The 17,995-nt window shown below is 36.9% G+C and overlaps 1 protein-coding gene across 1 annotated transcript in view; it reads right to left on the reverse strand.

The window, feature by feature from the left end:
- FAT3 (FAT atypical cadherin 3) overlaps positions 1 to 17,995 on the reverse strand; it is a 423,022-nt gene that overhangs the window by 125,239 nt on the left and 279,788 nt on the right. Inside the window, exon 4 of the mRNA XM_054088271.1 lies at positions 11,045 to 11,106. Within this exon, the coding sequence (XP_053944246.1) occupies positions 11,045 to 11,106 (62 nt within the window). The remainder of the gene's footprint in view (positions 1 to 11,044; positions 11,107 to 17,995) is intronic.

The following is a 17,995-nucleotide window of genomic DNA, read 5'->3' on the forward strand; positions in this document are numbered from 1 at the left end:
ATGTGTGATCAATAATTGTTAGAAAATAGAGCATCAATATGTAATTTTTTCAGCTTCTACTGTTTCGACATCTAAGGGCTCATGGTGCATGTTGCACACCCAGAGAAACCAGGGTGGGGTCTCAAGTTAGGAAGGTAGGTCCGAGGAAGCTCTCAATCCATGTTACATGAGCAGAGAAGAGGGGACACCAAATTAGCCCTGCAAGAACTGCACGATGTACAGAAAACATGGCCTGCAGCTCTGCGTAATTTGCTCTGTCAAGAAGCAGGATAAATGACAGTCTTATGCTAAGCACTATACTGCAGCGGTAAGGACTTCTTTTGGGAGCTCAGCAGCTTACTGGAAGCTGAACATCCTGTCACTGATGTGATCTATCACCAGGCACCCTCCCAGTGCTGCAGAAAACCAAAATCTTCAGTATGCTTCAGACTTCTTTTTATTAAAAAAGCCACAGCTTTCAATTGATACTTTCACACTGACAGATGAATATTATGAGGATTAAATGCCTGAAGAGACTGCACATAAAGCAAATACTATTTTATTTTTTAAAATGCCGCTCCCTGGCTGATGTGCTACAGTTAAGACTGCAGTCAGGCAGTATCTATGGTTTGCAACAAAACATAGTAGAAGATCTTTAACTGTAGATATATTTCGTAAATGTCAATGCAAAAAAAAGACAAAAGATGAGCTTTAGTATTCAATTTAATCCCAGAAACATATGGTAAAGTTACAGAGAGAGTTTGTGCAGGTCCATTTGAATAACAAGGTTTTGGTAAGGAGGATGAGGACTATATGTAAGGAAACTTCAAGTGTCAGTTAATATATTTATTCCTTCTGCTATACATTATGGTCTTTTGAGACCAAGCCAATGCACTTATTTTATTGCTTTATGCATCTCTTAGTCAACAGAGGCCATGCTGTTTTGGCATATTCTGATGTATCACATAATAAAGCATAATCTCTACTTAGCTAAAATGTGTAGTCTAAACCACATAGCTTTCTAGAAATTTTTGGAGTGTTTTTAAAACTGTGTGTTTTTTTTTTTTTTTTTTTTAAATGTGGCAGTATAAAACCACGTGTTTAAATTCTCCATATATTTTTCAATTAAGTCTTTTAAATACCTGACTTGCCTTGAAAGTTAAGAGCATATTTTTATTTATACAATATCTTAAAATTTATCTGAAAAGATAGCGGAAGGAATCAAGATCCACAGGGCAAATAAATATATTTGAGGCTATGACAGAAAGTATTGAGCTATTTGTTACTGGACTAAAAATAACATGCTTGATTAAAGATAACATGCTGGCCCTCAGAAAAGTTGAAGCCATAAATTGATGGACTGCTATTAGTAACATTTGTATTTTTAATTTTCCCAGGGAATGTGAGAAAAAAAAAATCATTATTTTGATTCTGACACTTTTGCTCTCAATTATTCATGTTTATCTTTGCATTTGAATATTTCAAATATTCTTGCCAAAGAAAGTATTAGTTTTTGCCAAAACATAAAGTGTACTCTAGAACTGCTACGATAACATTTTCAATGTCTCTGCACCATGAGAGATTAGCAAACAGCAATATTACATTTCGGAATGAGGAGATTAATCTGTTTCCTGACGACTGAAATTTGTTAGTCTAGGAAAAGAAAATCTTTGCTTTTGAGGCCAGATTTCATAGCACATGATGCTTCAGGGCCTTTGTACTTTTCTGTATAAATCATATCTTCATAAAAAGCAAAATAATTGTTTGGTCTCTGATTATTATCAAGCTGAAGTCAGATAAGAAAAGTATTAGGATTCCTATGTTCCATGGTAATATATTTAGGGATAAAAAAGGTGTTGAATATGCTTATTAAACTGTTTCTCAACACGATTAGAGGTTTTCTTATCTCTAGGTGTCTAGTAAATACTTTAATTTGTGTCATGTTACAAATTATGCTGAATACTCCAATCTTAATTCAGCACGTTTCACACAATGAGACGCTTTTGCCATGACAAATTATTTTTGAAATTAAAAAACCCCAATTTTTTCAGACTACCATGCGTTTGCATGACATTTTCCTACCCTTTCCCGTATGTCTTTCTTTGCTCAATATGAATGTTGAAGGATTATGCGGTAGAGGGACAGGGTGGCAGTCCAGAGAATACTAAAGTACAGATAAAGAAGGAGAATACTTAACATTGAAAGACATTACAGGCTATGGTGAGAGAATGTAAAAAATGTGACAAGACTCAAAGAAAATGTTTTGTATTCAAGATATACTAGGAGGAAGGTCTCACCAAGGGCATGGACGGATGGGACCAGTTTTGGGGAATGAAGACTTTTCAGTGCATCACCAGTACTGGAAACTACGAGACTCCGGATAGTAAGAGCAATAACAAGGTGGAGACATGAAAAAAAAGGGTGGTTGGATTTGGTGCATATAAATGGTGGCAGCAAGTGAGGTCTCTGTGAAAATACCCCAGAATTAACTTTTTTAGAGATAACAAGCATGTATTCTGAACTGCTGAGCACAAATCACCAGCATGAAAGGACAAATGGAAACTTGTTAACCGGCATGTTTCCAGATCATGGACTAATTAAAAGGCATACTAGGAGTTCCTGTCCCTAGAAATGATTGTAGTGCAGATGCAATGTATTCCTAACTGCGGAAGAAGATGCTCTCCTGCCTTAAATGCAATGCTGAGCCTAGTCTTAGCCATGAAGCAGGAAACAGATCTCCACAAAATGTGTGTGTGTGTGTGTGTGTGTGTACGCGCGCGCTCGCGTTCAAACACTTACAGACATAAATTAACAGTCTGGTAGCTGATGGGTATTGCAAATGCTACGGAAAATATGATATAGCACTAAAGCAGACATTCTTCAGAAAACACAAAGGCTCTGTATATCTAAAACAGATTCAAATCATGTGAAAAATTTCCTGCTGCTTCTGCAGAAGATTAAAACATTAGTACATTCATAAAACAAATGTGAAGATTTAGCAAAGTGGCGTGCCCTTCACAATGACTCTTTGTCTCACCAAGGATGCAGCCTTGCAAAGAGACACCCTGAAAGGGTATATCTGACCAATCTGGGCCTGGTAGGTGGGCTCCAGTCAATAAAAAAAAGGGAGCTACAGATCTTAAGAAACATACAATAAAGAAAAGCCTGTTAACTCTGAGCTAATCTGTGAGCTAATCCCTCAGCAAGAAAGCAACATTAGACCAAACTCTTAAATCCTGACAGAAAAGAACTTGGTATTGATTAACCACAGAACTCTCCTACACAAACTTAGCATGAGGAATGATTTATGAAATGAGAAGGAAGACCATTAATATAACCCTCTCTGTTTCAACAGCATTTAACACATGGGTGCAGACCTAATTTTCAAACCACACAATAATGTTTGGTGTTTCAATAATACTTTTCCATTCCATTTGCATTGATCTAATGCTCTGCTATTTCGTAGTTCTGCAAACAGAGCAGAAGAAACAGGTGTTTGGGTATATTTTATATTGCTTTTCTCTTGTGTGTTCACTGACTCATTTCCAGATGTATTTTAGGAAATGCAGCCATGGGCGCCGATGTCTAACTCTCTCGTCTGGGTAGTACCAGGGATAACTTCAAGAAAATCAATGCTACTAAAGCTGGACTAAACACATCCCTCAGGGTAAGAAAAGGAACTCAACTTGCCCACAGAATAACAAACAAAACTTTCCCCTCTGTATGGTGACATCACATATGTCTTAACATAATGCTACTTAAACAAAAAGTCACTTTCTTGCAGTACTGGAGTTCAAAACTACATGATGCTAAGTACCGTGACATTTTAATTAGGTCTAGAGTGTAAAGGAACGGGTCATACACCTTTAGGATCCCAGGAGATGCTCAGGACCTTGCAGGGTAACAGCCTGTGGGCTGGATTTGCTTCCTGGCACAATTCCACCTTCTCTGTTATCCCTTTAAAAGAGTGGAAAATGCCTGATAAAACAGCAAACAAAGCCAATACACTGAGTATCTCCTTCCACGCCTGCATGCAATGAAGTGCTTAAAGCCCAGCCCTGCTGCTAGATTGCTGTGAGTCCACAAGGAAAATCCTAAATGACACATTTGATGCCCAGCATGAAAAAGCTGAGAGTGCTGTGCTTTGCAGTTTTTCGTTTCTTCACTTCATGACCCAACAATTCAGTTCAGTGATTCACAAAATCTGTAAAACAAGCTCCCTCCCCTCTGCAAACTCTAGATATATGGAAATCATTCCTTAACTAAGGCCAGGCTCTAGGCAATCAGAAATATGAATTTTCTAATGAGACCTAACAACTGTGATAACTGTGATAGACAGCAGTTTGTGAACCAAAGCCTTAGCCCTGGACAACCCTGATCTTGCCATGCTTGTCAAAATTTTCAGAACCACAATTATACTTGCAAAAAGAAACTTGGGGCAATATTCTACTGTGCATGGTGAATGTCATTGTATATACTGATGTACTCGGAAAATCAAACCTCTTCCACGAGCTAAGGAATGACTAAATAATACATAAACTATGCTTTTAAAAAATAAATTAACAAATAAGCCAATTTATTTAAAATAAACTAAACCAAATAAATTAACACAAGTTTACAATATGTTGTAATATTGTCAAATATTCATAAAAAATCTCCAGATCTGCATATTGAGCTACAAAGAGTTTTGTTTTAGGAAGTTCATTAAACATAAAAAAGAGGACTGCTTTTCTTCATTATCATGAATCAATAGAATGCATTAACCAAACAAGTGTTTAATTAATGTTAGACTAAAATTCTTCAGTTTAAGAACTTCCATACAGTATCAGCTCTCCCAGAGAGACCAGAATCAGATACATGGCTATAAATGATGCACTAACTGAGCTGTCAGTAGTGTGTTTATCCTTGCTGTCATCCTGGTGTTAGCATGTGCAGAACATATTTTAAAGAAACAATCTAATCTTGAGAGAGTTAAAAGAATTAGACGAACAGCATCCAAAAAAAAAAAAAATAAAGACTGAAATCAACCGCAAGCACAAGGCAAAAAGCAAACAACGCATCCTGAGAGTTGATCTAACGTCTACAAATTTTGTGGACATGTCATAGACATTCTTTGTGGATCCAGTTTCTTAAGGCTGTTGGTATCTCCTTGAAAGACTGAAATGAACTGATGGTCACTGCTACTATTTGATATATATGGACTCATTTTTGCCCCTTGCTTTTAGTATATATTATGTGATCAGAGTTGTGTATACAAATCCTACCTGAATTTAACAAAGAATACTAAGGAATTTAAATAAACAACTCTTTTTTTTTTTTATTCAAACTTATTTTCCCCCATTATTATCATTCCATGAAGTGTTTTTAATAAGAAAACAAAATTAAAATTCCACATGCATGAAGAAAAATGTTATTAAACTCAGTTTTCCCAATGCTTAGGCTTTGTTTTCTGTGTTACTTCTCAAGTCGCTGTCTGAAATAAAGGGACATCTGGGAGCTATTGAAATTTGCAATAATCAAAGAAAAGAGAATAAACCATATAAACACCATGCCTTAATTATTTTGCAGTTTAAAATTCCTGTTCATATCTCTTGCACAAAGGCCACTCACTTAACAACTGAACTAGTAATATTTTCAGTGATGCACTTGATATTTCTTATCTTATTGGATCATATTTTTTAGAGACAATAGTCTAATTAAGGACACCACTTATCACTGCAGACAGATGAACACCAGGAGTTTTCCCATATTTTGCTGTGTAAGACTTTCTGCCTGAATACATGTGAGAAGCAGTGTGCAATACGCAAATCTGTCTCTGAAACGGAGTTCTAACCTCCAGTCATCTCCTGCCTTTGGAAGGTTGTTGGCTACCTCTGAAAATAGCAACTTGAAGGAAAAAAAAATAATAATCAGGAAAGGAGAGGAAAGGGTGGGTGAGTGCAGCCCGTGCATTGCTAGAAAGTTTTGGCAACTGCCAAAAGACACATGGATGGAAACTTGCAGAGTGGGATAAGTGAGCTCAGCATGTGCATTCTATACCAGGAACTGCAGTCTCTTCTAGATCCACCACCACACTGACCTGTCCCACAGGCAGCTTCACCCTCTGCTAAAAAGCCCACGGAAAAGTAGCATGAGATGAATATGATTTTGGTTTTTTTTAGAACTTCACTTTTCCTGTCCTTGCCTTGCCTCGCCTTGCCTCTCGCCTTGCTTCACCGTCGCCTTGCCTTTCCTTGCCTTTTGCCTTACTTTTTGCCTTGCCTTTTGCTTTGCCTTTTTGCTTGCCTTTATAAAAAATCAGTTCTCTTATTACTAGTAAGCACAGTCAGTAACAACTTTTAAGCTCAAGCTGGAAATAAGGGGCTATTTAACTATTTTTTTCATTTCCCTTGCATCATCTGATCGGCTTCAATCTAAAAAGGGGAAAAGTGTCTTTGCAGCCATTTAAACCTGAGATAAAATGTTCAATCAGACACACTGCCTCATTTTTACCCCTTCATCAGCATGTCACCAAGAAAAAAATGCACTTTTTCCTGCCAAATGTGGGCAATGCTAAAGATCCATGAAACAAATGCTTACACAGATTTGCAATCCAGGATTTAAGCATTCAATGTTCTGTAGAGTACTTTTTAGCTACATAAACCAAATGAACTTGAGCGTTTGCACTTCTGTAAAAATATACATGAGCATATTGCCACACTGGTGCCTATTTTCTTCAGAAAACATTGCAGTTTCTCACAAAGGACCACTGACTTCAGGCATCACCACTAGCAAAGGCTACAGCCTAACAGAATAGGAAAGTAAAACAAGGTTAAATCTATTAGGTTCTTGCACGGGATATGCAGGAAGAGTAGAGGAGGATGGCACAGAATGCAGTGCCAGTCCAGTGCTGAACCACCACTGTGGTGTTTGTGGTAAGAACTGAGAATGAGTGCCGTTTTAAAATGCTACTTTTAAAGATTTTTGACCCCCTCTCTCCTGCAAACCATGGCCATAAAATTTCCTGTAGCAAATTTCCTGTGAAATTTCAGACCAAAGTCCATGTGCAATAATACGATAATCCCTCCATCAAAATTCCCCTCACAATTACAACTTCCCATTAAACAAATGGAAATCTGAATTTGCTTTTAGTAGGCTACAATTACAGCTGATTATGATGCCTCCCTCTAATTAGCACATATAAATACATAGCATGTAACAGTTTATTGTACCCTGTTAGTGTACTTACAGTAAATAGTAACCAATATGCTGCATTCGGCCCATGTATTTTGGCACTCACATCAGATTTACCCATTTATTTTCATTACAACTCCTTGCAATGTTACTGACATCCTTCTCACAGCTATGCTCAAGCACCACAGCAGGAAGATTGATGAGGCTCATATATACCGATTTGTGACAAAAGCAAGACACTTGAGAGGCATGTTACTATTTTGATAGCACTAAGTTGGCTAAAAATTAGCTGCACTAAGCTAACTCTCTGCTCCCACTTCTCCTCATTAATTATGGTACATGACTTGGACCTTGAAAGGCTAAGGATGCAATAACAGTATTTTTAAATCCATTGTCTTCAGCTGCTTTGTTACTCTTGAAGACATTTAAAATTCTGACCAGGCTTATTAGCAACTATTTTTATTCTTTGGAGACATTTTGAATAGACAAGTTTTCCACCATGACAAATATTAAAATATAATTTCTGAATAAATCTACAGTGGTAAATTTAAACATACTTTGGAGGAACAGAGAGATACTATGGATACGATTTCCAACACTGGCTAAATGACTTAAGAGCCTGTACCACATGCATTCATCAAGGAGAAACTCAATAGCCTCAGCACTTTAACAGCATCAACTTAATATATACTGTTATCAAAAGGATGAAGGAGTCATCTCTCGCTACAGATAATTTATATGTGCAATCATAAAGTTTCAAAGACTGTTACTAGAATTGAACACTGAAGAGTTATGAAGCCCATAACTCTTTTAGCTCATTCTTTTGCTAAATACAGGCCTTGCTTCAGTAATTGCCAGCCAAACAGACTGCCCAGCACTGGGTGGTTTTGCAGAGGATTTCCATGTTGGAGGCATGAGTATCTCAGTATCTGCAACAGTGCATCCAGAAATCACTCAGGCTGAGAAAGTATGCACTCAGATGCATGTTCTGAGTTGAACACAGAAGTCAATGAGCTGTTGCCTGGATTCAACAACCCACTCCCATCAAGTTGCACATGTACACTGGAAAGCAGACCAGGAATCAGCCATATTCTGGACATCTCAAAATCAGCTAACACAACTCAAGAATGTAGATCTTGCATGAAATGCTTTACTTTTTGCACTTATTATCCAACCTCCATCACTAGAGCAAAAAATCACATAGCAAAATCTCTAGTTTCCAAAGCTGTCAGACCGGGACTAGGACATACCTACAAAAATGTGGGTAGAAAACAAGGCCAGACTAGTACAAGTCCTGTGAAGATGCCTTGGGTACTGTTAAAAAAGCCATGTGGACACAGGTCTATCCATCCAAAGAAGATAATTAAAGGAGGAAGGAAGAAGACGTGCATGGCTGACCTGAGCTCAGTACTTACTTGGCAACACACTTCTTGTGCAGTTACAAGGGGAGTCACTTAGATTCAACGTTCCTAAGCATGACAGCCTTAAAAACACACATCTAGTCCTCACTGGTAATTCATGTGTCTTCTCATATGGACAGGGACAGTTGACTCAAGAATAGTCACCCTAAGTGACTATTGTCTGGAGACAAGCACGGGCACTATACCCAATTACAATGACTAACATCTGCCATCTAATTTCAACTTGTCTTCCTAACAACTTTTGCAAAAGAGATGGAAATACTGTTAGTGATGGAATTTGCTCAGTAAGTACTGACCAATAGGGATACAGCATCCCTATCAAACTCAGGTAGGGAGAAGACAGGCCAATTAAAAATAATTAAAAATTATACCCAGGAAAGCTCTGCCAGTGCCTCACACATGCAGTGGGCAAAGGGGAGCAAAGGTTGCCAGGTCAAGCACTAATCAGAGCTTTTCAAAATAAGCTAAATTTGCTCTCTTTTACATGAGACAAACTACTGGAATAAGGGTATGAAATGAAGCTGGAAGGGAAAAACTGTACTACCGGGAGACTGCAGTTGTCTTGGCAATTAAGGTCTCCCCAGGGCATTAATTACACATACATACAGACAGGCATTTTAGAAAATGTTTTCTCCAATGTGCCACAAGAACTAGCACAGCTTGGGCAGCCTGGCTCTGGATCCCCAGCAGCTTATTTGCTCTGATCCCTGGGAACGTGTCTCCCAAGAGGCAGCAATGCTCAATGTTTTCATCAGCTACTCAAAGGTTCAATTTGGCCACTGGAACTGTGTTCCTGCCAGAGCACAATTCCCTTTGCTGTACAGTGTTTTCGGCTGAGTTTTACAACAGTGATTCTCCCCACGTTTCTCCAAGACACCCTGCTCAGGCGTTTCTCTGCGCCCCAGCCTGCCCTCCACTTCACCCTGCATTCATAAGCTTTAGAGCACCCTATGATACCAATTTCCATCTGCATCTTCAGTCCTCAAAATGTCACAGATAGTTATTTTTTCAAATGAGTTAAAATTCAGAAGAAGGAACATGTAAACTCGTATTGAAGATTAAAGCCTAAGTCCTATAAGTAATTACTTTTCCTTTTTGCTATTAATAGTAACACTTCCTCATCTGTATGGGAATCCTCTGGCAGATGCCAGTTTGGAGTGTTTCACTGAGGTCTCTGAAGCAAACACATAAATGCAAAAGAGACCGACAGACCTAAGATTCTCATCAATAGATACATTCAAAATCAATGCCAATTTCATTCAGTTTGTGATCTTCTCTGACAGTATAAACTAGAAAGCTTGCAGTTATTGAACACATGATAACTTAGTACTAACTTTCCAACTTAATAAACACTAAAGAGAGGAGAAACCTTTTATTTCTCTCCATTTATTTATGGTCCAGAATGTGTAAGAATCTACAGTGAATTATCAAGAAAAAATCATCCAAACTTGTAGAACAGTAGATTAATCCTTCTCTGCCATGCTCAGCACTAGCTAAAATAATTTGTGTTTTCTAACAAACAAAAATAACCATGGAATATGCAAAAGTATATTTTGCTGCATTTTGCTGCCAGATAGTGATTGCATTGGGAACTGTTTCGTCCAGGTGATTTTTAACTTGTACAGATTAGAAGAGAATTTCCTAAAATACATAGTAGTAATGATTGGTTATGTGGGGCAATATGGTTCTTTTTCACTTGTATTGAGTTGAATAAAAAAAATCCTTATTTTACAAATAGATAAGAGAACAGAGTCAAGGATATTCTACCTTATGGAAAACAAACAAACAAAACACCACCACAGTGTGGTGTACACAAATGTGGAAGAAAACATGTGGTATAATTTATAAGTATATCACTCCATATCCAACATGTGAGCTACTTATAAAGAGAACCATTCCTCTAAGGCCCAAGTGAATGGTTTTGACACTGTTTTGAGAGGACAATTCTTAACTTGAAAAGATAGTCTCAGTAAGTGAAAGCTAAGAAATTTTTAATTGAACCTCATGATACACAGAATGTGAGCAAGGTCAAAGTTTACTTTCTTTCTAAAAAACCAGTTTATGTTACATGTGAGATGCAAAACTTTAAACTCGTTTAATCTGAAGACTGAAAATCTTGGCAGGGCTGGGGGGATTCCATAGATTTTAAAAAAAATCCAATATTTTGCTATGTATATTCTAAACTTCGGTCACTGATAGAATTTAAAGGTTACAATTAAAAAAAAACAAAAAACAAACAGAAGCTGATTAGAAGTGGAAAACAATTGTCATGCATTTTTGTTCATTTTTTCCTGTGCTTGTGCTTTGCAAAATGTATTATCTCTTCTGTATAATCAGACAACTCCCAGCTTTGTGCAAGTCTGTCATACATTGAGAGACAGAAGATTACCAGTCTCCTGGAACAGTAGGAAGTGATATTAAACTACAAAAGTCAGTTAACCTTTTAACATATATTTTCCACTTAATCTTACCTCCAAAAAATGCTCTGCTTGTTGTTCCCGATCCAATTTTCTTGATGTGGTTGTAATCAGACCTGTGAAAAAAAGATGATATTTGATTGTCAATGCCAGTTGAAAAATATGTCTCCATCGACTAGAAAAAAAATCGTTTTTAAAACAATCAAAGGGAAAAAACTGTATTTGAAGCTATATCAGACACAGATTTCTTGACATCTGTCAAGCATTTTATTTCTTGGTGCAGCCATTATCACTTTCTTACTAACAATGAATCTTTAAAAGAAAAATACTAGGAGAACAGTAACTAAAAAACAGTTAGCCGTGCATCCACAGTTAACGTGCTACATTTATTACAGCTAATAAAAAAAAAACTTACTAAAGAATCACTATTTGTCTTATGATTAAGTGCTTCAATGAATCATTTGCATTTGACTGAAATCATTCCGTAAAAAACCTCATTAAAGATTTCAGAGTTCTCAAACAATTAATAGGATAGGATGCTGATTACTTCCACACCAAGAATACTTGACAAAGAAGGTTATTTCTGTAATAACTACTTGTATACATAATGATTTCCAAATGTAATCATTCTAATGCATTAAAGGTTTTGTACTACAATTTCATCAATTTGTTCCATGCTCAAATTGAGTCTTTAAAATAAAGTACCCTCTTACATGCGGATGATCAAGGTATCTCTTTTTTTTTTTTTTTTTTTTATTAAAGCAATGTACTTTGACAAATGATTAACCTCTTGTAAGACTTATACCAGGGAAAGAAAATTAAACACTTCCGAAGTTCCCTCAGGGAAAGTGATGCATATCATCTGTGAGCATAGCTTAGTTTTTTATTTTGCTCTCACTAGAGATTTAAAGGGCAGATTTGAGTTTTCTCTCCTACAAAACATTTCTTTGGATAGGAAAATGTATCATGTGCTTGTTTTGTGATAGATTATGTTGAGTGTAAGGGGATCAACCATTCCTAGTGACAAAGCTAGTTTCAGCAATGATGCCAATGGAAAAAGTAGTTCTCAAGAATTCCTCATCTCTCGGATTACCAAAGGACTAAAAAAAGAAACTAAAATATTCCCTGGGTTACCTATTATTTATTTCATCAGGCCAGCCAAACATCTAAACACAAATCCATGATGAGCCTAAATTCTTCAGAAAAAAACCCAAACATCAGCAACCTCTTACATCTTCATAAGACCTCTAGTTCCAGAAGACTTCCATAGCTACAACTCCTCATACACTGTCACCTTCTCCTTGGAGGAATACTTTTACCTGTTTTGTCGAGAAGAGGGGAAATATTTCTTGAAGTGGTAGTGTGAAATGAACAAAGGAAAGCCCACTCTGTTTCCAATGAGTCTGAAGACTCATTCCAACATCTGTTAGATCACAGAAGCAACAACCAAGGGGACGTCACAGAAAACAGGGTGGATCATGACAATTACATGAAAGAACCTGGTGCTGGCAAAAAGGCTGAAAAATCTCAATGACTGGTATTATCTGCATCAAGCAATCGCAAGTGTTCAAAACAATTACACCATATGGGAGATGTCTACTCACTGCATGAGTTTAAGCAGATATGACAACATGGATGACAAATTGATGTCATTTACACAAGATCACTCCATGTCTAGAGAATGCAAAGACAGAGGGAAGAGGTTCCTAATTATGATTCCTAATAAACTGATAAAGTAAAAATGTCAAATTTGAAATAATTCTGTTCATCGCATGCATGGTCACTGGATTTTATGAAGCATAACATCAATACAGTAAGGGATATAATAATTTTAATATAATCTTCCAATTTTGTCCTTCCTAATGTGCCACTATGAACTCTGTCTAGTTTTCTTCTTAAACAAGAATCATCTAGTCCTAAATTATAGGAGGTCTCTGTCTTCATCAACTTCTTCAGGCAGATAAATTCACATTCCTTTTGAAGACAAGACCTCTTCCTTGTCTTCTTCATCGTCCTTCTCCTCCCAAATACTACTGTTACGACTAAAAGTGGTTTGGGCTTTTTCCCCTTTTTTTCACAGCAGAGCCGTTTGGACTGCAATAACTGTCAGAGTGCTTTCAAACTTGAATTTCCTTCTAAGAGAAATGTATGAATGTATGGCAAGTCTCTACAACAGAACTGCCTATATTTTAGAGGTAGCAGATCTTAGTGGATTTAGCATCCAGACTTAATAGTCAGTCCTAAAGGGCAGATAACCTGACCATCACCATTAGTTCTGCAGACCTGATCTCAAAGTATGGTGCTAGCACAAGGAGTCGTTAATGCTTTAAAGACAGCCCTACATACGACTGCCAGTTCTAGACAGTTTCATTAGGTGGTTAAAATACTCTACAGAAATAATTGGTGATATGCATGTGCAGTTGTGGGGCTTCCAGTTTCCATTCCTGCTCTCTGTGGAACTCTCCAATCCAACTACTTATGGCAGCCCCACTGAAGTTTCCTGATTGCTCTCTTTCACGTGTATTCCCAAAGTCCTGGATAGATCACACTACACAACACTACTGTTTAAAATATTCATAAAAACAGATCTCAACTACTTGATGTTAAGATTTATTTTATTGTGGTCACTTATTAGCACGGATCTGGTCCTTTGAGATTATAAAAATGTGTTTCAAAAAATTCTGTTTAAGACCAACCATCAAAACTGAAAAAGAGAAATATATTCTAGTCATGTCTAAGGCTCCCACAGCTTTACCAGTCCAGTCTCAAATAAATTAATGTCATGGATTTTATGAAAACTTCTCTGTGTCCCTCCCTCCTGTATTCAGTGCTCCATGCCACAGGTACATAATAATAGCAATATTAGCAGGAGGTACAACTTTATTTTTGAGACACAGATGAAACTGAGACAAACTTGGCTTTGCACAAGAGAATATGGTCCACTTTCAGTTCTTCTCTATCAAATCGTCATACTTTGTTATGGTGTAAAGGCATTATCTAAAGAAAATAACTCACAGAGGAAAACAAACACAAAGAATTAATGTTAGCTGCACTGCTGGTTATGATATAAAATCACAAGGGTACAATGATAAAAAATGACCCATTCTTTTTTTTCCATCTCCAATATGTGCTATAGCTCTTCTAGACACAGTCATTTGGACAACTGTCCAAAGCCAGCTGGGAAATATAGCACACATTTATCACAAAATAGTCAAAACCACTAACAAGCTTCAAAAGTCATAGCACACCTCTCAAATAGTTTCTCTCAGATTTCCAGGGAAACACCATGGTCCTGCAAAGGGCAGGAGCTCTTTACAACTGTGATGATTTTTTAAGAACAGCCATGAAAGTGAAGAGCAAAACTGGACCTGATAGAAAAGTGATTTACAATAAAAACATCAGCTCACAAGTGAGATTATGCGATTCTGTTCCCAGCATACTTTTCTTTGACTTTGTGAGTTAAAACATATCTCTGGGCATCCTGGCACATTTGTGCCTCAGGCCATATAAATGAACTGATTTGTGAAACATTGCTTGACCCAATATTTCAGCTTGGAGATAACTACATGTTCTTCTAGAATTTGCTTTTCTACAATACCCATTACTTTTCCTATTGGAGTGCTTTTCCCACCCTAATAAATGAAAAATTATTGTTCTGATGTTACTGAGTTCAGAAATACTGGAAGCTTATCTGGCAAAACATGTCCTATTGCACTGCAGTACACAGTGGACACCAACTATGAGCCATCCTTCCAAAATCTCACTCTACACCAGATAGGGTAATCATCCTCTCCTGCACCATTGCCCTCTAAGAGGAAACTGAACATGTGGATGGAGAATAAACAGCAGTGTCCTTCATCTCATCACCTTATAATCTGGATGGGAGAACCAGAGGTTTGGGATGGGCAATAAGGCAGACCTGCCTTACAGCTTAGGTGCAGCTATAGAGACACAGAAGAAAGAAGAGGATTAAGACTAAGACATTCTGGCATTTTAACCAAAACATACAGTCTTCAGCCAATGTATCACATTGGAGAAAAATCACTAGCTATTAGAGCTCAGATGTGCAACCAAGACAACTGAGCAACACTTAGCACTGATGCCTGGGATAATTCTTCTAGCACATCGAGACGCAAAGTCAAAAAAAGAAAAAAATCACTGAAGGAGATCAAAACCCACCTGAGGTAATTTACATTTACAAGGGAAGCATGTTACTGGAGAGCAAATGAAGAAAGATAACTAACCAGCAAACAATAACTTGATCATAGGTTTGTTGTCTTAGAATTAATGTCAAGTATGTATGTGGATGTATGCATGTGTATTTGTACACCTGACTGAAAATTACATAAAATCAGAAATAGTTATGAATTCAACAGTATAACTAATGCTTTATAGTAAATTCTGTTTTTAGAAAACTGCATCTTTATTAACAATAAAGCCAGAAAATGTGAAAAAAAACCCCTGCCGCTTGTTGGTTCTATTGTGTCACCTGACATATGCTTTGCTATTCAGAAATGGCACAATGTTCTGTATCAAATGGAGTCTTTGGTGATATACTGTATTCTTTTGAACAGTAGTTCTGCTTGGATGCTTAAACTTGAGGCTATGCTAAATGTCTATATCTGAGGAATATCCCCAAGTACACCTTGCTCTTTGATCATATTCAGGTAAGAGGCTCAGTCTAGGACAATTCCACTGCAGTCAAAGAAGCTTTGTAAATTTATGCTAGCTAAGAATCTCTCTCAAATGAATGTAATCTTTGTATTTTTATTTGCAGTCAAGAATACATCAAAAAAACACAGAAAATTATTAACTTGTTTAACATAAACAAAGCAAGGCAAACAAATTTATATTCAGATTTATTTTGAGGCCAATAACTTTCACTTCAAAAAGTTCAGTAACTATATTTCCATTTGCATATCCAAATTATTCCTTCCTCAGGAGATTGTGATACTGCCATGTAATCTTACCAGAGCTCCAAAATTTAATTTGAATTCTGACATTATTGCCAATCTTTATCAAAGTTTGCTTTTACACTACTGGAAAAATGGATATATTTTATAGGACCGCCTAAAGCTAACAGAGATACTTATGTTTATGGTTATTTTTATCATTAGCTTGACAAGAAATGTGGAATAATATGCAAGTAAGGTGAGAATCTTGAGAAATGCAGAAAGAGTAAAAGCAAATAGCAACTTTTCAAATCTTAGGTGAATTTGATGCTGATCAAGATGAGGATGATAATCAAAGATGGGGGAAATAATACCAAAAACTACACTCGCCCAAATTGTTATCTGAGGATTATGTATTTATTGGACAGTACTGTTTCATAAATTCCATAAATTATTCACTAGTCATCCAAAGTGGACTATGCACACAAGCCTTAATTTTTATGCTGGAAAAGTTAAGCATGTCATTGTTTCCTCAAAACGTTCTGTTATGGAAAACTCAAGGCATTCACTACCTATGTTCTTGCAGTCAGAAAGGGTGATGGCACCTGGACAAATGTGAACCTGCCTGCTAACTCTGCCTTCAATGCTTTGATTAGAGCAGCCAACTGCCAATTAGGATTTTCCATCTGAATAATCTATGGTCTGCATTCAGTTAGCTCTCTTCTTTCGTGAATGGGTCCTCATTCACATAAAAGCTTTATGTCTGTGTGTGCTTAAATTGATAGACCACGCTATACAAATACATGCATATATATGCTGTATATAGAGTTAAATATTTGCTTATGTATATGTATGTGTGTGACATTTTACTTATACCCAATGAGGTGAATGTTAAAAATGATCCTAAAATATACATATTTACAGAGGTATATTTTGCTCTGATGTTTACCACTGTTCATTCTTCCCATATGCATACATTACTTGAAATATTTGTGTTAGAAGTAAGTTAATTCATGTAATTAGAGAGACACAAGAAAAAGTCACCAAGGGCTGGTAATTGCAAAGGCTACGGCAGAAGAAATTTCTAAGCCTGAACAATAGCACACAGAGGGAAACACTGCTGCGGGTTTGTTTCTGCTGATGCTTATTCCCTATGCATCCTGATCAAGCCACAGCTGTAGGTGTGACAGTGAACTAAAATGACCTTTGGCTTAGAAGAAATTCACATATTTTTCAATATTATGGCACTTAGGGACCAAAAATCAGTTTGCCACAGGCTATTTTCTAACACAGATTGAATTTCCCTAATATGGCTATGAAGCCAAGGAGAGTTCAATAGCTTTCTCCTTATGAAATTAAATTATTTTCCTTCAACCTGTGGATGGCTAACCTTACCTGAGCTGTTTCCTGAAGTACTGCTTAAAAGATAACAGTATCTGGTACGGAGAGACAGCATATTTTACTGCTGTCTCTGGAGGTGTTGAAAATTTCATTGTATAAAGAATAAATGCTTTAAAAATGAATCTTTAAGCAGCTCTTTTATTAATTTCTCATTTCCAGACTTTGTTTAGTTGAAATATGAAAACAGTATACGACAGGTAACAAGTAGACTAAAGTAAAAGAAGCCAAATATGCCTCTTTGTTTTAAGCCACAGACTGAGCGTCTTCATAGAGATAGAGAGGTGAGTAGATATGCAACATCTTCCCTTTCCCTAGCAAAAGACTAACAGGATAAAATTTACTGAATGTTTTACTATCCATTATTAAATAATCTTTTTTTTTCCTGATACGCATATTTATAAAAGAAAATCATAAAAAAAGTGCGAGTGTGGGATGGGTTAGAAGTATAACGAGTGATTTCAGGTTATTATGCAGGGTTTTATTTAAATCTTAGAATATATTGCCTGCTTGTAAGTCGTGGAAATACATGCTTTATGCCCTCTCCATTCGCAGTGTTAGGGTCTTTGACCAGGACAGCCAGGCAGTACAGGATATGTCAGGGCTTATACTTCACACCCACACAGAGATGCTCTGGATGCGTTAGCCGAGGTCTCATCTCTAAGCTTTCTAGTCCCTGACCGCTGAGAGAAACTTTCTCCTCATTAAGATACCG

The sequence above is a fragment of the Cuculus canorus genome, chromosome 1 (assembly GCF_017976375.1).
Source record: "Cuculus canorus isolate bCucCan1 chromosome 1, bCucCan1.pri, whole genome shotgun sequence".
Classification (NCBI taxonomy): domain Eukaryota; kingdom Metazoa; phylum Chordata; class Aves; order Cuculiformes; family Cuculidae; genus Cuculus; species Cuculus canorus.